At 37.3% G+C, this 22694-nt stretch overlaps 1 protein-coding gene and 1 pseudogene across 2 annotated transcripts in view; one reads left to right on the top strand and one right to left on the bottom strand.

Annotated features, from left to right (window-relative positions):
• Positions 1–22694, bottom strand: part of TRPM7 (transient receptor potential cation channel subfamily M member 7) — a 118568-nt gene that overhangs the window by 78668 nt on the left and 17206 nt on the right. For both annotated transcript variants that reach the window (XM_041741650.1, XM_041741660.1), the window contains exons 2-4: positions 16449–16528; positions 8529–8567; positions 1012–1210 (exon numbers count right to left, since the gene is read on the bottom strand). In XM_041741650.1, coding sequence (XP_041597584.1) covers positions 1012–1210; positions 8529–8567; positions 16449–16528 — 318 coding nt within the window. The remainder of the gene's footprint in view (positions 1–1011; positions 1211–8528; positions 8568–16448; positions 16529–22694) is intronic.
• On the top strand, positions 4134–4670 carry LOC121484591 (annotated as a pseudogene).

Below are 22694 nucleotides of genomic sequence, written 5' to 3'. Positions count from 1 at the left end.
ATATAACTTCACTCATGTGGAATTTAAAAAACAAAACATGATGAACATAGGGGAAGGGAAGGAAAAATAAAATAAGATAAAAAGAGAGGGAGACCATAAGGCAAACCATAAGAGACCCTTAACTAAGGAAACAAACTGAGGGTTGCTAGAGAGGGGAGTTCTGGTGGAATGCAGTAACTGGACGATGGGCATTAAGGAGGGCACTTGATGTAATGAACATTGGGTGATAAATATAACTGATGAATCACTAAACTCTACCCCTGAAACAAATACCACACTGCATGTTAACTAACTTGAATTTAAATAAAATCTTGAAAGAAAAAAATAAAAGTAAAAGGGAAGAAAAATTTAGCTATGCTGATTTAAGAAGCCGACTTTGAAAAAAAAAAAAAAAAGACAAAAGAGGGCAGCCCAGGTGTCTCAGCAGTTTAGCACCACCTTCAGCCCAGGGTGTGATCCTGGAGACCCGGGATCGAGTCCCGTGTCAGGCTCCCTGCATGGAGCCTGCTTTTCCCTCTGCCTGTGTCTCTGCCTCTCTCTCTCTCTCTCTGTCTCTCATGAATAAATAAACAAAATCTTAAAAAAAAAAAAAAAAAAACGACATAAGAGGGGTGCCTGGGTGGTTCAGTTGGTTAAGCACCTGCCTTCAGCTCAGGTCATGATCCCAGGGTCCTGGGATGGAGCCCCACATTGGGCTCCTTGCTCAGGGGGGAATCTGCTTCTCCCTCTCCCCCAACCCTCTGCTCATGCTCTCTCTCTCTCTCTCTCTCAAAAAAAAATAAAATAAAATAAAATCCTTAAAAAAAAAGTAAATGACAAGATTAAGGCATTTCATAATGATAAAATGTTCAAGATGTAACACTTCTGTATTTATATGCACCTACACAAAGAACTTCAAAATACACAAAGAAATGCTTTTTGATCTACTGCTACACAAAATTTCAGACAACAAATGTATTATATGTTATTTAGATAACAAGATAAATGAAGTAAAAAAAATATGTGACATACCTTAGCTCTGTAGGAATGAGAACCCCCTTGAAAATTTATGACTCCATAAGCATCCGTTGGACTCTGTTCTGTATGCTTTTCCACAGACCATTCTTCTAATGTCTGATTAAAATGGTCACCCAATTTCACATCTGAATATTTCATGGCAAGACTTGCAGTAAAACAAGCATGTTGCTTGACCAAGCGACCACAAAAACACCTAAAGGAAAGAAATGAAATTTTAAGAAGACCTTTCAAAAAATCAGTCAATGAAAAACTGAATTAAAATAAACAAACCAATGAAGAGTATGAAAATAATTTAACTTTCTAGTTTTATAGTACAAGTAAATTAATATCCTTAACATAGAAGAACAGTAAAAATACTTGATGATGTAGTCCTCTAAATTGAGTGTATCTACAAAATGTAGTAAACCATATAACAGAATAATATTCAGCATGAGAATATCTAATATGAGAATAGTAAACACAATATGGATGATCTCAAAATTATCATGCTTCATGAAAGAATCCAATGCAAAATAGTACATATTTCAACAATTTCATATATATATAATTCAAGAGAATGCAAAATAATATATACAATGATGACGTGGGTGGCCCAGGGCCAAGGGCTGAAAAAGCAATTATATTCTACCTAGAAGCACTACAAAACACTACTATGTAGGAAGCAGATACCCAGTGGTGCCAGACAGTCTCACGGATTTGATAAAAAAAAAAAAAAAAAATCATAGGGGTGTCTGTGTGGTTCAGTTAAGTATTTAACTCCTGATTTTGGCTCAGATCATGATCTTGGGGTCATGACCCCAAGGGGTCAGCCCCTGTGTCAGGCTCCCCATTTAGCAGGCAGGGAGTCTACTTGTAGATTCTCTCCTTCTCCCTTTGCCCCTCCCCCTACTCAAGCACACACTCTCTAAAATAAGTAAATAAACCCTTTTTAAAAAATCGTATCACAGTTTGTAGAAGCCAACAGAGCTAGAGTTTGTAGCACAAAAAACAAAAAGAGGAAGGAGCCACGAGAAAGTTCCCAATATATGCAGAAGGGTCTTCTTAAACATAAGAACGAAGGCAGATATAAGAACTACTAAACCATGGTCACCCAAATAATTCCTGAAGCTGATAAAGGGCAGGGAACAGTTGGTGTTGCTACTAGCCAGAGTAAAAGATCTCAAAACACAAGACCTAGAAAGGGTCCTCAGAATAGTAATACCTAATTAGAAGGGCTAAATTAGACCTAGATCATTATGTACCACAACAAACAAACAAGACTTGAAAGGATCATATTAATCCAAAGTAACTTAATTCCATGCTAAAATAAGTCCACAACTCCCTAACAGAATGATAAAATCCAGTACCCCAAAACATAAACTCTCTCAAATAAATGAATAAAATCTTTGGAAAAAAATACAATCTACCTAAAATGAATACTGAGAGAAAAGACTAGAGGGAAACAAAAGGAATTCAACATCAGCAACCTGTGGAACAAACTAAAGTAGCTTAACAGGGGCACCTGGGTGGCTCAGTGGCTGAGCATCTATCTGCCTTTGGCTCGGGTTGTGATCTGGAATAGAGTTCTGCATCAGGCTCCCCACAGGGAGCCTGCTTCTCCTTCTACCTAGGTCTCTGTCTCTCTCTGTGTCTTTCATGAATAAATAAAATATTTAAAAAGCAAAACCAAACAAAAAACAGCAAAGTAGCTCAACACACACATAATTCAAGTCCCAGAAAAAAAGGGAGTGGGAATAAAAACTTGAAACAGTGGGCAAAAATCTGAAAACTATCTGAATGACAGATCTGAGCAATTCAGTAAGAACTGAGCAAAACAAGCTTAAAGAAATCAGATTACGGCACTGCTGAGAGCCAATGACAGAGAAAATCTTCAAAGTAGCATATCACATTACGTGCAGAAGAACAAAGGTAACAATGACAGCAGACACATTGTCAAAAATCATGTAATCCAACAGTCACTGGTACAACATCTTTCTTTTTTTTAAGTTTTATTTATTTAAGTAATTTCTACATTCAATTTAGTGCTCGAATGCACAACTGTGAGATTAAGAATTGTATGCTCTTCCAACTGAGCCAGTCAAGTGCCCCAATTTTTTGGTATAGCATCTTTAAAATACTAAAAGTTAGCAGGAAACCCTATCAAGTTAGAATTCTATAAGGCTTGAACAAGACTATCAGCTAACTACAATGATTTAATAGACATTTATAGAACACCCAACAAATAATAAAAACTCCACTTGAGTGTACAGAAGTATTTACCAAGATAAACCATATTCTGGGCCATATAATAAGTCTCAATAAATGTGAATAAGGATGGAAATCATACTAAGTAGTCTTAAACCACAGTGAAATGAAACTAGAAACCAACTGAAGAAAATATGGGTATGGGGGCCGGGGGGGATGTTCCTGAGTGGCTAGGTCGGTTAAGAGTCTGACTTTAATTTTAGCTCAAGTCATGATCTCATCACTCATGAGATCAAGCCCTGCACAAGGCTCTGTGCTGGTGTGGAGTCTACTAAAAATTCTCTCTCTCCCTCTGCCCTTCCTGCCTACCACTCATGTGCACGCACTCTCTCCCTTAAAAAAAGACTGAGAAACTCTCTCAATAATTTGGAAATTAAATAACACTCTTTTTATTAACTCATAGATCAAAGAAAGTCACAAAAGAACTTAGAAAATATGTAGGAAAAAAAACAAAAAAAAACAACAAAAAAAGAAAATATGTAAAACAAAATGTAAATAAAAAATAAAAATAATATTGGGATGCCTGGGTGGCTCAGCAGTTGAGCATCTGCCTTTGGCTCAGAGCATGATCCCAGAGTCCTGGGATCAAGGCCCATGCATCAGGGTCCCTGCATGGGGCCTGCTTCTCCCTCTGCCTGTGTCTCTGCCCCTCTTTCTGTGTTTCTCATGAATAAATAAAATCTTTTCTTAAGAAATAAATAAATAAAATAAAAAATAATATCAAAATGTATGGAATACAACAATACAGTGTTAGTACAAAAAGTTACCATATTTACATATATACTTTACAGTATAAAAATATATGGGATAAAAATCTGCAGTATATAGTTTAAACTAGAAAAAAGAAGATCTGCTACGGGAGGAAGGTAAAGATGGCAGCAGCCTGGACACAGGTCCGAGGAATCTGATGGCTAAAAAGGGCAGCCCAAACCATAGTGCCCTTGGGTACACCAACAGCTTTGCACGTTACCAAGGACATGCTCTCAGGGTCCTATCTCAAGACCCCAGAAAAACGGCCACCACCACCAAGTAGTATAATATGCAGGTAGACTACCAACTGTACCCAGATAGACGGCATAGGGTACGGCAACTCTACTAACAACAGAGGTCCATGGTATGACTAGGACCACCCAGACCTGAGGTTGAACTGGGGTGTACTGATGCCTTGGGACCTTGTAATGTATATCAGAAACTGTGTGGACACATCCCCCAGGCCTGTTTCCTGGAATCTTATGTGTAAGTACCTCTTCAGCTTCATGGCCTTAATGCTATTCATGTTTTGGGTTAGAGAGACTTACTCAACCTCTCAATCTTTGGGGCCAAAGCAGTATCCTTATAATAATCTGTACCTGGAACAAGGTGGTGATCCCACCAAAGAGCCTATGCCAGAGGTTCATTATGAGAACTGAGGTAACGTCATCAGTTTTCTGCTCCCTAACTCCTTCATTTCTAGAAATTTAACCTTAATGAAATCCCTAATAAAACAGTGCTATGGTTTAAAAAAAAACAAAAAAGGAAAGACGACTTGTAAGCAATAGTCATCTAAAGTTTCACATTAAAAACTTTTTAAAAAGGGCAAATTAGGGGATCCCTGGGTGGCGCAGCGGTTTGGCGCCTGCCTTTGGCCCAGGGCGCGATCCTGGAGACCCGGGATCGAATCCCACATCGGGCTCCCGGTGCATGGAGCCTGCTTCTCCCTCTGCCTGTGTCTCTGCCTCTCTCTCTCTCTCTGTGACTATCATAAATAAATAAAAAAAAAAAAAATTAAAAAAAAAAAAAAGGGCAAATTACACCCAAAGTGAGCAGATGGAAAGAAATAATAAAGAGCATATAATGAAACATGAAAAGAAAAACAATGGAGAAAAATCAATGAAACAAAAAGCTTGGTCATTGAAAAGACCAACAAAATTCAATAACTATTCACTTACAAATATTTTCAACAAACTAAGAAAAGAGAGTACTTCTTCAACACAGATATCATCATACTTCTTGTATGTTGGCTATGAGTACTACTCACTACATTCTGAGTCCTGTGAGTCCTCCTAGCTAATCACCAAACCTTGGGGTCATCTTGGGGACACTTGACAAAACTAGACAAAATATATGTGATAACTGTTTTTAAGCACCAAACAAGAAGAATTATGGGACTTCAATTCTTGAAATGAAGGAAAATTTATGAGGTGAGGCCTGTAATTGTACCAATCAAACTGGGGGAACTTCTTAACCACTGTGCATTGAGAGAATGCCCAGGCAGAAAAGGGCGGTGTCAATGAAATGAGCAAGGAGGCAGCAAACAATTCCAGGCTGCCAAAATTTGTACAGGGTACCAGAGGAGAGCTACAGAAGGAGGGAGCCAAGAAACTCGAATGAGGATTAACCATGGGTTCTTAGCCACACACTGAGCTGTATCTGTGTCAATTAAGATTTTGACATTTAACAGAAATCACCTGCTATGGGTCTGAGAACTGAATCATAAAGGGTTGGGAGGCACTGCAATCTTAGTTTAGAGTGAAAAGACATGATTAGGCATCCTGGGCATTTAGCTAAGACCCTAAAAAAGGTTTTACTTTAGGAGTACAGTCCACATTCTAAAACTAAATTCAAAATAATAATAGAACTGCCCTAACCAAGAATGAAATCAAGCCTGATGGGACAAAAGAATCTGTCAATAATTCAACCACTTGTCAGTACAAAATTTAAACCCTTTAAAGGAAAAAAATTTAAAAATTTAAAAATTAAATCCTTTAAAAGAAGATGACATAGTCCAGAACCCCTAAAGTGGATCATGCCAATCTGTGGAATACAATAAAAAATTACTAGACATGAAAAAGCAAAAAGTGACTCATAATCAAGAAAAAAGTAGATAAATTTAATAATTCAATAGAAATAGACCCTAAATGACACAGATATTAGAATTAGTAAACAAAATTTCAATGCAGATGTAAGTATGTTCAAAGATTTCTAGAAATAGTGATAATGAGGATACAGATAAGGCATCTCAGCAGTGACTTGGAAACTACAATGAAGAATCAAAAAATAGAGAAATGAAAATTTTAGAACTGAAAAATATAAGAAAAGTTCACCGGGTGGGCAAAACAGCACATTGGCAATTGTAAAAATAAAGATTAGTGGAAAAAAAATTAAATATATTGCAAAGCTACAGTAACCAAAGGAAAAAAACAAAGGATTGGTGAACCTTAAGACATATTAATACAAATGCTCTACTTTAATCAATGGAATAAAATTTTAATTTAAAAAAAAAAACAGACTGGGGTGTCTAGGTGGTGGTGCAGTCAATTAAGCATCCAGCTCTTGTTTCAGCTCAGGTCATGATCCCAGGGTCCTGAAATCTTTCCCTCTCCCTCTGCCCCTCTAGCACCACCCCCACCCCAAATAAATAAATCTAAAACAAAACAAAACAAAAACCAGGGCTTCAGTAACTCATATAAAATATCATGCAAAAATAAATAAGTAAATAAAATATCATGCAGTCTTGGGGCACCTGGATGGTTCAGTCAGTTTAGCATCTGCCTTTGGCTCAGGTCATGATCTCAAGATCCTGGGATGAAGCCCCATCCATGTCAAGCTCCCTGCTCAGGAGGGAGTCTGCTTGTCCTTCTCCCTCTGTCTCCCATCCCCTAGTTCATGCGTGCTCTCTCTCAAATAAAGAAAAACTTTCTTTTTTTAGCCATTTTGATAATTTATATATTTGAGAAAGGGAGAGAGCACACACAGGCAGGAGGGAAGGGCAGAGGGAGAACGAGAAGCAGGCTCCCTATAGAGCAGGGAGCCCAATGTGGGACTCAATCCCAGGACCCTGGGATTGATTACACCTGAGCCAAAGGTGGGTGCTTAAGTGACTAAACCACCACCTGGGCACCCCAATAAATAAAATGTTTCTTAAAAATCATGCAATCTAACGAAAACATAACTGGACTCTAAGAGGGAAGAAAGAGTGGGGCAGAAAAACATTTTAAGAAACAATGGCTAAAAACTTCTCAACTTGGTGAAAAATACGCACTTACAGATATTTTGCACAGTACATACAAAGAGAATCACTCTTAGGCACATTGTACACGCACTGCTAAAAACCAAAGATATAGGAAAAAAGTCTTTAAAATGGTCAGAAAGGGGCACCTGGGTGGCCCAGTGCCCAGTGGTTGAGCGTCTGGTTTTGGCTCAGGCCATGATCCCAGGGTCCTGGGATCGAGCTCCGCATCAGGCTCCCTTAAGGGAGCCTGCTTCTTCTTCTCCCTCTGCCTATTTACTTAGTTATCTAGCAAGAAATTTAGGATTCATCAAAGCCTATTGAGTTTATCTCATTAATCCCTTCAAATATATCTAATTCTCTTCATCATCATCATAGCCACTATTTTTTTTAAGATTTTATTTATTTATTCATAGTCACACAGGCAGAGGGAGAAGCAGGCTCCATGCAGAGAGCCCGACGTGGGACTCGACCCAGGGTCTCCAGGATCACGCCCTGGGCTTGCAAGCGGCACTAAACCGCTGCACCACCAGGGCTGCCCCATAGCCACTATCTTAATTCAGGCTCTCATTATTTTCCAGAATTACTCTAAAACTTCCCAAACTATTTTTTTCTCCCAATCTAACCTCCTCAAAATGCCAACTGCTTTTACCAAAGAAAAAAAGAGAAGAAAAACTAAGCAGGTTACTTCCCTGTATATCCTTTGACATGAAATCAAAACTATGTGACATAGTACCAGCTTAAATGATCTAGTCTCTGTAGCTCCCCAGATCACATCTTTCCAATATCCATATTACATTCTACATTCTGCAGTTTCCTGACAGAACCATAATCCTCTTTCATTGCCAGGTCTTTCTGTTCTCTTTGCCTAAATCCATTTTGCTCAATTTTTAACTTAAGAAATCTACTCAAGCAGTTTCACTGGAGTTTCAAGCAGCTTTGCCCAATCCTTCAGCTCCAAACTCTGAGCAAAGTAAATGTCAAATGTAGTAACTTGTAAGTTTTATCCCACTGAACTGATGCGTCTAATGGATTAATGTTACTTATTTATTTTTAAAGATTTTATTTATTCATGAGAGACGGGGGGGAGGGGGTGGACAGAGAAGGGCAGAGGGAGAAGCAGGTTTCCATGCAGAGAGCCCGACATGGGACTCGATCCCAGGTTTCCAGGATCACACCCTGGGCTGAAAGCGGTGCTAAACCGCTGAGCCACCAGGCTGCCCCTGGATTAGTTTTATTTTTCAAAATATGTGCAACAGAGTTTTGTTATTAAACTTACCTGACGAGTTGCTGACAAATCTGACATCCTGGAAGACATCTATAATACAAGGTAAATTTATTAATTAACATTTAAAAAGTTTTTTAGTTTAAACTATGTAATAGTATAAAAACCATATACTTAGTTTAATTTTTCAGTAGATATCACAAGTCATTTATACTTTGATTTTTAAATTCAAATAACTATTTTTTTAACTCACATAGTTTCCACATTTTTATATTATAGTTAACATACAATGTTACGTTAGTTTCAGGTACACAACATAGTGTATAATAATTTAATAATTCTATACATTACTCAGTACTCACCAAGATAAGGGTAGTCACCATCTGCCGATAACATTATTACAGTATTATTAACCATATTCCTTATGCTGTACTTTCATCTCCATTAGTATTTATTACTACAAGTTTGTACTTCTTACCCCTTCATCTATTTTACCCACCTAATACTTAAAATAGTTTCCATTTTCTTAAGTACAACTACTTGTGACAAAATCCAGAAACCGTAAGAGAAAAAGATTGACAGATTTGACTACAGAGAAATATATTTCTGCAAAGCAAAAATACGCTACTCATAAAGTCTAAAACTGAGGAAAAAGATAATTGCAGGCAAAAGGTTAGTTTCCCTGGGCAGCCCGGGTGGCTCCGCGGTGCAGCGCCGCCTTCAGCCCAGGGCGTGATCCTGGAATCCCGGGATCGAGTCCCACATCGGGCTCCCTGCATGGAGCCTGCTTCTCCCTCTGCCTCTCTCTCTCTCTGTCCGTCATGAATAAATAATAAAATCTTAAAAAAAAAAAGTTGGGGACAAGATAATTACTTAAAAAGCTTTAAAAAAAAAAAAAAAGAAAAGGTTAGTTTCCCTAATATACATAGAGTCTCACCAAATTTACATAAAAAAGGAAAATATATGGATAGTTTACAGCAAAAACATATGAGGAATTTAAGTAGAAAAGAGTTTTCCAATCCTTTAAGATAATATCTTGAGGAGGATAGGTAGTCTTATATGCTGATGGGAGTATAAACTGATATAATCTCGATGGAATGCAATTTAGGAACGTCACAATGAAAAAATGTAGACTCCCTCTGAAATTCTAATTCTAATACTAAAACTACAGGCTGAAAAACATTTGTACCACATGTGTAAAATGATTAATGTATAAGGTTACTGATTCACTACAGCACTTTTTCCTAATAGCAAAAAGAAAAACAGAAAAGCTAAAATATTCATAAATAAGAAATTACTAAAGGGCTCCTGGGTGGTTCAGCCAGTTAGGTATCTCCCTTCAGTTGGGGTCATGGTCCTGGGGTCCTGGGATCAAGCCCTGCTTCAGGATCCCTGCTTACCAGGGACCCTGCTTCTCCCTCTTCCTCTGCCACTCCCCCTGCTTGTGCTCTCTCTCTCCCTCAAATAAATAAAAACTTAATAATTAATAATATATTAATTTTCAAATTCAACTAATATAGTTGGGTGGCTCAGTCGGAAGAGCATGCAACTTGATCTCAGGTTGCAAGTTCAAACCCCATGTTTGACATAGACATTATTTTAAAATAAAATCTTTAAAAAAAATTTCAACTAGTATAAAAAGAAATGACCAGCTACCAGTGTTTGAAAATTATGCCCCATATGGATGGCTACAGCCAAAGATACTTAATAACAGAATGAGATTTCTTTAACACCTAATAGTAAATTTTTTCTTAAAAGATTCTATTTATGGGCGCCTGGGTGGCTCAGTCAGTTAAGCATCTGTCTTCAGCTCAGGTTGTCACCCCAGAGTCCTGGGATCTAGCCCCAAATCGGGTTCCCTTGCTCAATGGGGAGTCTGCTTCTCTCTCTGCCCTCCCCCCTGCTCATACTTTCTCTATGAAATAAATGAAAATCTTTTATATATATATATGTCTATTCTATTCTATTCTATTCTATTTATTTATTTATTGCTGAGAGAGAGAGAGAGAGAGTGCGTGCACGCACAAGCTCAAGGAGTGGCAGGCAGAGGGAGAGAGCAGGGAGGTCGATGCCAGACTCATCTAAGGACCCTGGGATCATGATCTGAGTCAAAGATAGATAGATGCTTAACCAACTGGCCACTCAGGTGACCTGACACCTAATGTTAAATTTCTACTGCAAAATGAAATTAACAAAAGTATAGGAAATAACTCAATAATACAACTTATTTTTTTAATAAAGCAAAACCATAATTTTCTTCCAACAAAATAACAGTGTCTTACTTTAGAACTGGCACACTGAACTACGGAGATATAAATTCTAATCTCACCTTTATGAATTATCAGCCATGTGACCAGGGAAATGTCACTTCTGCTCTCTAGTTAAGAAATGTAATGCTAAAGGGATGCCTGGGTGGCCCAGTGGTTAAGCATCTGCCTTCGCCTCAGGGCGTGATCCTGGGGTCCTGGGATTGAGTCCCACATTGGGCTCCCTGCATGGAGCCTGCTTCTCCTTCTGCCTATGTCTCTGCCTCTCTCTGTGTCTCTCATGAATAAATAATGAAATCTTGAAAGAAAAGAAAGAAAGAAAAGGAAAAGGAAAAGGAAAAGGAAAAGGAAAGAAAAGAAAGAAAAGAAAGAAAGAAAAGAAAAGAAAAGAAAAGAAAAGAAAAGAAAAGAAAAGAAAAGAAAAGAAAAGAAAAGAAAAGAAAAGAAAAGAAAAGAAAAGAAAAGAAAAGAAAAGAAAAGTTACTAGGACCAAGCCCCATGTCAGGCTCTGGGCTCAGTGAGAAGTCTGTTCTCAAGGATTCTCTCCCACTACCCAACACTCCATATGCGGGTGCTCTCTAATAAATAAATCTTAAAAAAAAAAAAAAAGAACTGTAATGTTACATTGTAACAAAATATCTTTAATAATTAGTAAGAAATTCAAAAATTCACAGAATAATGACTGGAAGGAGACATTAAGGTCATCAGTTTTATCTAAATGACATTTACTGAATTTACCAAAAATTGAAGGAATCTTTAAAAACATAAGAAACATTTTCTCAATAGGGGCACTTGGGTGGTTCAGTTGGTCAGGCATCTGCCTTCGGCTCAGGTCATGATCTCAGGGTCCTGGGATCTAGCCTTGCATCCAGCTCCCTGCTCAGTGAGGAGTCTGCTTCTTCTCCCTCTCCCTCTGCCTCTCACTTTCCTCCAACCACCCCCCACTCCAGCTCATGCTCTCTCAAATAATCTTTAAAAAATAATAATCAGGGAAGCCTGGGTGGCTCAGCAGTTTAGCACTGCCTTCAGCCCAGGGCCTGATCCTGGAGACCCAGGATCAAGTCCCCATCGGGCTCCCTGCACAGAGCCTGCTTCTCTCTCTGCCTGTGTCCCTGCCTCTCTCTCTCTCTGTGTTCTCATAAATAAATAAAATCTTAAAAAAATACTTTATAAAAAATAATAATAAATAAATGCAAATTTAAGACATACTATTTTCTACCCATCACTTTTCCTTGCAGATAAAGAAAATGTTACTGGTTATATTGTATATTGCTTTTATCCTTTTGGAAAGTTTTCTGACATTATATACACTAAGAGGGAGGAAAAAAAGCCTTACATACAAAGAAAGTTTTATCCACTAAGGTCTTCATTATGGCCTAATTTTACTTTATTATGGCTAAAAACAACCCAAATTTGCCCAATAATAGAACATATACACTAAAAGGATATTAACTACCATTCTTATAAAATATCTATAATTCAAAAAATATATTTACTATAATATTTCGTAAAAAAACACATACAATATTTGACACATAGACTGAATGTAGTAATCTTTTAGAGAAAACCCTATTGAGGAAATACTAAAACTAAACGTACCAAAACATAATGACGGTCTTGGGCACCTGGGTTGCTCAGTCAGTTAAGGGTCTGACTTTTTTTTTTTTTTTTAAAGATTTTATTTATTTATTCATGAGAGACAGAGAGAGAGAGGCAGAGACACAGGCAAAGGAAGAAGCAGGCTCCATGCAGGGTGCCCGACATGGGACTCGATCCCAAGTCTCCAGGATCACACCCTGAGCTGCAGGCGGCGCTAAACCGCGGAGCCACCAGGCCACCCCAAGGGTCTGACTTTTGATTTTGGCTCCAGTCATGATCTCAGGGTTATTGGATAGAGCTCTACACTGACTCCTTGCTGGGCGTAGAGTCTCTTAAGATTCTCTCTCACTCTCAATCATAGAAAACAATGGGGTAACCGGGTGATGGGCATTAAGGAAGATAAGTGATGTAACTAACTAGCACTAGGTATTATATAAGACTGAACTCTAGCTCTGAAACTAATAATACACTATATGTTAATTAACTGAATTTAAATTAAACTTAAAAAGAAAAAACAAAAATAAAATAAATACATCTTTTTATAAAAACCAAACAAATGAAGTACTGATACAACATAGATGCACTTGAAAACACTGTGCTAAGTAAAAGAAAACAGACATAAAAGACCACATATTTATGATCCCTTGTATATGAAATGTCCAGAACAGGCAAATCCATAAAGACAAAGTAGATTCTAAGTTGTCAGGGACTGGGGAGAGAAGAGAATGACAGTGACTACTAACAGGTACTAGGTTCCCTTTAGGAGTGACAAAAGTATTCTGGAATTAGATAGTGGTGATATTTGCACTTTTTGAATATACTAAAAACCAACAAAATGTCCATTTCAAATGGTCAATTTTATACTATATAAATTATAACTCAATTTTTTTTTGTACCTCAATTTTTAAAAAGAAAACAAAAAGATTCTATGCCCTTCCCCTCCCTTTCTCTCCCCTTCTAAAAAAAAAACACATCAGTTAATAAAAAATTACCAATTTTGCTATTTTTGCACAGTTGACATACAATGTTACATTAGTTCCAGGTGTAAAACCTAGTGATCAACAATGCTATATATTCTAATGCACAGCACAATAAGCGTCGTTACCATTTGTCACCATACAGCATTATTACAATATTACTGACTATATTTCCTATGTTATACTTTTCTTTTCATCTCTGTGACTTATTCATTTTATTCACCTATTTCATGCATCTCCCCATCCCACCTCCATACCTCTACACCCATCTACTCTGGCAACTACCAGTTGTCTGTTTTTATGAGTCTGTTTTTGCTTTGTTTTTTTAAAGTCCACTTATGAGTAAAATCACATGGTATCTTTCTTTCTCTGTCAGACTTATTTTGGGTTGCATAATGCCCCTCTAGGTCCATCCATGTTGTTGCAAATAGCAAGATTTCATTCTTTTTTGTGACTAATATTCTAGTGTTTGTGTGTGTGTGTATACACACATATATGTAAATGTATACACACATATACACATACACATCCTGTACTTTATCTGTTTATCTATTATTGCTGAACACTTATGTTGCTTCCAAAACTTGGCTATTGTAAATAATGCCACAATAAATTCAGGAGTGCATATAAGCAGGGCACCTGGGTGGTACAGTTGGTTAAGCATCTGACTTTGGGTTTCAGTTCAGGTTGTGATCTTATGGGTGGTGAAATTGAGTCCCAGAACTCTGTGCTCAACACAGAGTCTGCTTGAGACTCTCCCTTTGCCCCTTCCCTTCCCTTTCTCTCTCTCAAATAAATCTTTAAAAAACAAAAACAAACAAAAAAGGAGTATATTTATCTGTCCCAATGAGTGTTTTTGTGTTCTTTGGGTAGATACTAAACAGTGGAAATCCTGGATCATATGGTATTCCTATTTTTATTTTTTTTGAGGACCCACCATACTATTTTCCATGGTCATTGCACCAACTTATATTCCCACCAATAATGCAAGAGAGTTCTCTTTTTTCCACATCCTTGCCACCACTTATTATTTCTTGTCTTTTTAAATAATAGCCATTCTGATTGGTGTGAGATGATGATACCTCACTTAAGTTTTGCTTTGCATTTCCCAATCATTAGTGAGGTTGATCATCTGTTGGCCATCTGCAGGTCCTCCTTGGAAAAAAGTCTTATTTAGGTCTTGTACCCTTTTTGGGGGGGTGCTGAGTTGTCTAAGACGTTTTACATTTTGGATATTAACCTCTTTTCAGATATATCATTTGCAAATACCATCTCTCACTCAGTAGGTTACCTTTTTGTTTTATTAATGGTTTCCTTTGTTGTAGAAAAGCTTTTTATTTTGGTATGATCCTAAGAGTTTATTTTTGCTTTGGTTTCCCTTGCCTGTGGAGGTATATTCATAAAAATGGTTGCTAAGGCCAATAAAGAGATTATTGCCTGTTTCCTTCTATGAGTTTAATGATTTCAGGTCTCAGCTTAGGTCTTTAATTCACTTTGAGTGTTTTCTTTTTTGGGTTTATTTTAGTATATAGTGTTAAGAAAGTAGTCCAATTTCATTCTTTTGCATGTAGCTGTCCATTTTTCCCAGTACCATTTGTTGAAGTCTTTTTCCCCACTGCATATTCTTGCTATCTGTCACATATTAAATAACCATATAAGCATGGGTTTATTTCTAGGCTTCTCATCCTGTTCTATAAAACTATGTGTCTATTTTTGTGCTAGTGCCATACTATTTTTATTATTATACCTTTGTAGTGTATCTTGAAATCTGAGACTGCGATTAACTTCTAGTTTTGTTCCTCTCTCTCAAGACTGCCGTGGCTAGGGTCTTCTGTGGTTTCATACAAATTTTAGGATTATTTGTTCTAGTTCTGAATTTGACTATGGTTTTATAAGAGTACATATCAAATGGAAGTAAAAGGTGCAGAGAAGTTAACTGGATAGAGAACAAGGTTTGATAGGAGATGAGAAAGGTAAAAAGATTGAAAAAATCCTATAAATGTCTTTCTCAACTAATTTTTACTAAGTGCCTGTGAAGAGAGGTTGTCTTTAATTCTAAAAAGTAATTTTGTTTTGCCCTTTTAAGCTTTTATATATCTTTAGGCCGCAGGAAAAAAATTATGAAAAATGTAACCTCAATAAATACCTCAAGAGATCAACTTTTTCTTGAATTTTAAACTAGTGCCTTTTAAAATTTTCTATTATCAAAGCCATATGAAAGATCAAAAAGTTAATTAGAGATGTCTACAATCTCTGATGATAGATTTTCAAGCAGATGCCGAGCTATTATCTATATTTTGGCAAACAAATACAGAAGCTCTTAGGTTTGTATTGGTTTCTTTAGCATGAACCATAATGTTGGGTACTCAATAGATTGTCAAAAAATGGAAACACACTTTTAAGTTCTCATTATCAATCAGTAAAAAGAGAATCTTAACTGCCTTATTTTTGTAATATACTACTATGATCTAGAGGGAGTTTAGAAATGGGGGAATAGGGATCCCTGGGTGGCGCAGCAGTTTGGCGCCTGCCTTTGGCCCAGGGCGCAATCCTGGAGACCCGGGATCTAATCCCACATCGGGCTCCCGGTGCATGGAGCCTGCTTCTCCCTCTGCCTGTGTCTCTGCCTCTCTCTCTCTCTCTCTTTGACTATCATAAATAAAAAAAATAAATAAAAAAAAAATAAAAAAATAAAAAAGAAATAGGGGAATACTCTGAAGAAGTGGCTTTATGTTGTAAATATGATTAAGAACTCCAGAATACTGATATTGTGCTAATGATATTTCCTCTCAATCTTTTTTTTAATATATGTGTGTGTGTGTGTGTGTGTGTGTGTGTGTGAGAGAGAGAGAGAGAGAGAGAGGGAGTATGGGGGGGAGATAGCACAGAGCAGGTAGGAAGAAGGAGAAGCTAAGCAGGAAGCCTGACTTGAAGCTTGATGCCAGAACCCTGAGATCATGACTTGAGCCAAGGGCAAATCAAGCCAATCTAATTAACAGTAAGTACAAAAGTTAACAGTAACTATACTTTAATAATTTTAGTTTTTAATAATTTTAGTTTTTAATAAATAAACAGTAATATAATTTACATCTAAATTTCTAGAAGAACCAAAAAAACAAAGGCATGCTTACCTGTGAGGGTCTTTGGAACTTGGTATAATATATACACATTCCCTCTTGGTCAAAGTGCTTTCTATCCAGGATTTCTGGGACTGAAACAAAAAGTTTTTAAAGATGGTTTATAAATTAACTCTCTAATAGTACAATGAAATAATTTAATTATAAGTACATAAAAGAAATAGCTCTATATTCTTTAATTTTTTTCCAGTTTACTAAATATTTATCATGAGTATATAGTAAAGATTTACTGAAGATAACACACCTAAAATATAACAATCATTCTATTCAAGTCCATTCAAGTCCATTACGTGTTGCTTCATGTAATGAGAGGAGGAAAATCAAGTTTGAGATTCCCAGAATGTGCCAAATACCTCAAGAAGGGCTGGTATGATTCTGGGAAGTGGATCATTTAAAAACCAATTACAAGTGATGTCAGATGTAACTAAAAAAATAAAACTTACCTATATTTAATTTCTAAGATAAATGCATAAAGCATAAGGGCATGGATTAATAGTGTATAAACAAAAAAAGGATACCAAGCAAACTTAATCAAAAGAAAAATAATAATAATAAACAAAAGAAAAATAATACCAGGAAAAATACATACAAAACATCAGTGGGGATAGGACAGGTTATTACGTGATTACAAATGTTTGAATCACCAGATTGCTATAGCAATCTTAAATATGAATAACCAGTCTCAAAATACATAAAGTAAAAAATTAATAGAGCAAGACAAATCTAGGATCATAGTGGAAGACTAACACATTTTCCTCAATTACTGTAAATCTGAAATAATTTTAAAAATTTAAACAATGCCTTTAATTTTTTTATATCACTATTCAAGTTTCTGCCTGGATCCTTAGACTTATAGTCTCTGAATCCTCATCCTGCTACTGGTGACTGATTAAAAAGCAGCATTATGTACTGGAACAGATGAAACTCTATAAATTGTAACAGAGTTGATTAAAAACCATAGGACCATCCTCCATATAACTTAGCAATATTAGGGATCCCTGGGTGGCGCAGCGGTTTGGCGCCTGCCTTTGGCCCAGGGCGCGATCCTGGAGACCCGGGATCGAATCCCACGTCGGGCTCCCGGTGCATGGAGCCTGCTTCTCCCTCTGCCTGTGTCTCTGCCTCTCTCTCTCTCTGTGACTATCATAAATAAATAAAAATTTAAAAAAACAAAACTTAGCAATATTATCAGTATAGTCCAAAAAAGAAGAGCCTATGTTCTAAAAGGATCCTCTGAAAAAAAAAACAAAAAAACAACAAAAAAAAATAATAATAAAAAAAAAAAAAATAAAAGGATCCTCTGAGAGAAGAGACATTCTAGACAAAATTATGATGGGTGAAGTTTTGCAGGTTCCTCTCTCAAATCCTTCAGATACCCTAATAATAAACCTTAGTCTAACCTTCCAATGCTACTTCTGGTAAATTCTGTCAAAACTCTCCATTCAAAATGTCTATTTTCTTATTAAAAAAAAAAAAAAAAAGTCCATTTCCTAGATCAAAAGTTCTTTATAAACAGACTCACTTAGATGGGAGCAAATTAAACCAAGATCCCCTAATTATAATTATTTTCTTTCCTTTTTTAAAAAAAGCACATTTTATTTATTTATTCATGAGAGACACACACACAAACACAGAGATAGAGGCAGAGAGACAGGCAGAGGGAGAAGCAGGCTCCATGCAGGGAGCCCAATGTGGGCTCATGCCCTGGGCCAAAGGCAGGTGCTAAACCGATGAGCCACCTGGGCTGCCCAAGATCCCCTAATTCTAAAAATCACAAGATGACCACAAGAATTTAGGACCCTGAATCCGCAAAATACCCTACATTCTAAAGCTCACTTAGCATAATCCCTCCACTACCTTCTTATTCTAACTAAAGTCTGATACTCCTTTGAAAAATCTGCTTGGTGGGGGGAGGGGGGGGGGTAGGCAGGATTCTCTCTAGTTTTACCATACAGAAATTCATGTTTGCTTCTAGAATAACCTGGCAAACCCAACCCTAATTCAACTCAATTGCCCAACTGCTCCATAACTTCTTACTTCCTGCTAATGTAAGTAGACAAAACAGAACAATGCCCTCTAGTTTCACTTTAAAACTGTGACCACAAACCTCAAATGCTCCTTAATGATGCCTAACAATCACACTATATATTCCTAGTCCATTTTCTCATTCTCCTATATGATTTCACACTTCTCTCTCTCCTCAGACCTCCAAACCTCCTTCCCCATTCTCTCTTAATAGATACTTCCCATTTAACTGAGCAAATTTAAGCAACAAGAAGAGAACTTACACAAGCTTCTGTTATATCCACCCATCAATAAGTATCTATACCCAAATATCCTGCCTTCCTTCCTGTGACTACATGTACTTCTATTTAAGTCCAAACATTCCTCTTGTGCCTTAGATCCCATACACCTCACTAAGGGACATTCTCCACCAAATCCTTAATTTTTTTCATTCTTTATTAACTCAATCCCATCAGCATGCAACCTCATTTTAAAAAACAAAACACAACAAATCTTTGCTTGACTCCACATTTCCTTCAAGCTAATACTTCATGTTTCTGCCTCTATCTACAGTACAGGTTATTGGTAAAAGTTTTTCCCTTTACTTCTCCTCCCATGCTTTCTAAAACTCACTCCAGTCAGGCTTTCAAGCCAATCACTATCTTGAAATAAGTTTCAACAAGATCACCAATGACTTTCCCTAAATTCAAAGGTCAATTTTCAGGACTCATCTTCATTGATATATCCAGCAGCATTCAACAGAGTTGATCACTCCCATTTTCTTAAAACATCTTCAAGAGTTAAGTTTGGTCTTCTCTTCACTGGTCACTCCTTTTATCTCCCTTGTTGATTCTTCCCCTCTTCTCCCCAATGTTTTGTTTTGTTTCTTCAGAGATTTTATTTATTTATTTGACAGAGAGACAGAGTGTGCACAAGGGGTAGCTGCAGAGGGAGAGGGAAAAGTAGGAGCCCTCCCAATGTAGGGCTTCATCCCAAGACCCCGAGATCACGACCTGAGCTGAAGACAGACATTTAACTGATTGAGCCACCCATGCAGCCCTCTTCTTCCCAATCTTTGGGACTTCTTTTTTCCAATTATATGCATTCAGACTTTGGCCTTTTTTACCCCAATTGTATTCATTCTTTCAGTGCTCACACCCAGTTTATCACAATACACTGGATGACTTCCAAATTTATATTTCCACTCTAGATCCTTCCCTAAACTCCATGCTCTCCACTTGCCTACTCAACAGCTTCATTTTGATGTCCAACAGGCATCATAAGCTTAAGATGGCCTAAAACTGAATTCACATTTCATCCACTCATTTCTTAGTTTTCTCCATCTCAATAAATACCAACTGTATTCTTCCAGTTCTATTTTTTAAGGCAAAAATCTTACCAACATTCTTAATTTCCTTTTTATCTACTTCATATATAGCCCCATGAGCAAAACCTGTCAGCTTGCCTTCAAAACACATCCAGAATCCCGCCACTTCTCACACCTCCACTGCTACTATTCTGATCCAAGCCATCATGGCCTCTTACCTGGCTTACCAGTATCCACTCCTATTACCTTTGTCACTTTACAGTCTATTCATCAAGAAGGATGAAGTAATATTTTTAAAATATCATCAGAGATGCTGGGATGGTGCAGTTGCTTAAGCATCCAACTCTTGGTTTTAGCTCAGATCATGATCTCAGGGTTGTGAGATCAAGTTCATCAGGCTCTGTGCTCAGGACAGTCTGCTTAAGACTCTCTCCCCCCCACTCTCTGCCCCTCCTCCACTCTCTCTCCAAAATAAATAAAATCTTTTAAAATATGTCATTTTCTCACTTCTCCACTCAGGACTCTCCAATACCTACCCAAGAGTTTTATAAAAGCCAAAGTCAATAACCTTTAAGGTCCTAGTGCTCTGCATCTCTGCAACCTGCCTCATTACATCGACTCTATGAGTTCCTTCAACTCTTTGAGCAAACATCACCTTCTTAATGAAGCTTACACTAGTTAAATATGCAATTTCCACCATGACCCCTCACTCCTCTATAGAACCATAGAGTAATAAAACCATCATCCCCAGGATCACATTTAGAGCACTGTCCTGAGAACCAAAAGATCTGGCCACGTCAATTAAATTGCTAGTATATTATTCCTATCCTAGGCTCTTCTCCCTCTCCACAACCATACACTGATGCTAAGGCACAGCACTTGTAACCTAAAAAGACAAGACATTTCCTATGACTTCTGCGTGTAACTTGAAAAAAATATCATTTGGTAGTGCTGCTCTGACACATGATGATGTGAGGCTGAATTTCTACCAAGACCAACATAACCTACTGCTCTGTTTGAAACTCATCAAATTTTCATTATGCTATTATTTAAAAACACAGAATTCAGGAGTAGTACTGAAATTATACTGTGATTTATTATTTAAACATTGCATCTCTTAGACAAATTGGAAACAGTTTGCAAAAAAAGAGGCAGGTTAATGACTGTACTTATTGCTATATGCTTACTGCTTGATCATTAATGTAATTCAGATACAGATAATATAGGAAAAGTTTGGTCATTTATTAAAAAGTTAAACATAAACTTACATATCATCCAACAATTCTACTCCAAAGTATCTTCCCAAGAAAAATGAAAATATGTCCACAAAAAGATTTGTATTTGAATGTTCAGAGAAGCAATATTTGTTAACAGTCAACAAAATCAAATATCCATATAATGGTATACTACTTATAACAACAAGGGGGACAAGCTAAGGATAACATGCAACATTGCTACACCTCAAAACATTGAAGTAAAAAAAAAAGCCAGGCACATAAGATTACATAATTGCATTTACATGAAATTTCTAAAAGACAAAACCACATAGTAAGTTTAGTAAATGCCTAGAGCTGAAGTAAGAACAGTGATAAACTTAAACAAATATAATGGAACTTTGTGAGAGGGCAGAAATGTTCTAAAACTGTATTGTGGTGGTTATAAAACTAAATAAATTTATTAAAAACTATCAAGGGATGCCTGGGTGACCCAGTCGGTTAAGTGTCTGCCTTTGGCTCAGGTCATGATTCCAGGGTCCTAGTACCCAGCGCCACACTGGGCTCCCTCTGCTCAGTGGGGGAATCTGCTTCTCTCTCTCTCCCTCTGCTCCCCCACCAACTCACCCTGCTCATGTTCACTCTCTTAAATAAATAAATAAATAAATAAATAAATAAATAAATAAATAAATATTTAACGTGCACACACACGCACACACACACACCATCAAACTTATGTACTTACCATGGGGAAATTTTAGAGTATGTGCATTAAACAACAATAAAGCTGTTTAAAAGGCAGGGGAAGGCTGTTAAGAAACAAGTACAACAGAGTAACAGGCCAAATATATGTATGTTTAACCAGACCTCCAGAGGAGAAAAGGGAAAGAACTGGCAAAGGCAATGTTTAAAGAGATGCTAAGAATTTCCCAGAATTGATGAAAAACACCAATCTGCTGATTCTGAAACCCAACATGAAAATAAAGAAAAAAAACCTTAAACTACACTTAATTTAGAGTAAGTCAGAGATAGAATATTCCAGAAATTATCTTCTAGTACAGTTACAAGTTTATAAAACACCTTGAGGCATATGTTTTCTTTTTTTTTAATATTTATTTATTTATTTATTTACTTACTTATTTATTTATGATAGACAGGGTGGGGGGGGCAGAGACACAGGAGGAGGGAGAAGCAGGCTCCATGCCAGGAGCCTGACGTGGGACTCGATCCCGGGACTACAGGATCACGCCCTGGGCAAAAGGCAGGCACCAAACTGCTGAGCCACCCAGAGATCCCCAAGGCATATGTTTTCAAATGCAAACTCCCGGAAGACAGTGGTTGTTTTATTTTTTTGTTTTGTTTTGAGTGATCTCTACAAGCAGCATGGGGCTCCAACTCAAGACCTCCAGATCAAGAATCCCATGCTTTTCCAACTAAGCCAAGCCAGGCACCCCAGATAGTGGTTGTTGAGAATTGTTTTGTATAACAAATGAAGGTCAAAGGAGAACAAACCCATGAAGAGGGTGAGGGTGCCTTCCTAGGCTCAAATAGAGATAAAGACTCCCATAATACCACAGGCTACACTTGGCATGGTCTCGTAGAGAAACAGACTGGGATCACATGATGCCAACAAAGAAGCACTGACTATTCCCCTTTGGTGCGAATCCCTAGATCAACCATGCAACTTAAGTGCAA

Source organism: Vulpes lagopus, chromosome 2 (genome assembly GCF_018345385.1).
Source record: "Vulpes lagopus strain Blue_001 chromosome 2, ASM1834538v1, whole genome shotgun sequence".
Taxonomy (NCBI): domain Eukaryota; kingdom Metazoa; phylum Chordata; class Mammalia; order Carnivora; family Canidae; genus Vulpes; species Vulpes lagopus.
The sequence above is the reverse complement of the archived record's forward strand: the minus strand, read 5'-3'. Positions and strand labels throughout refer to the sequence as shown.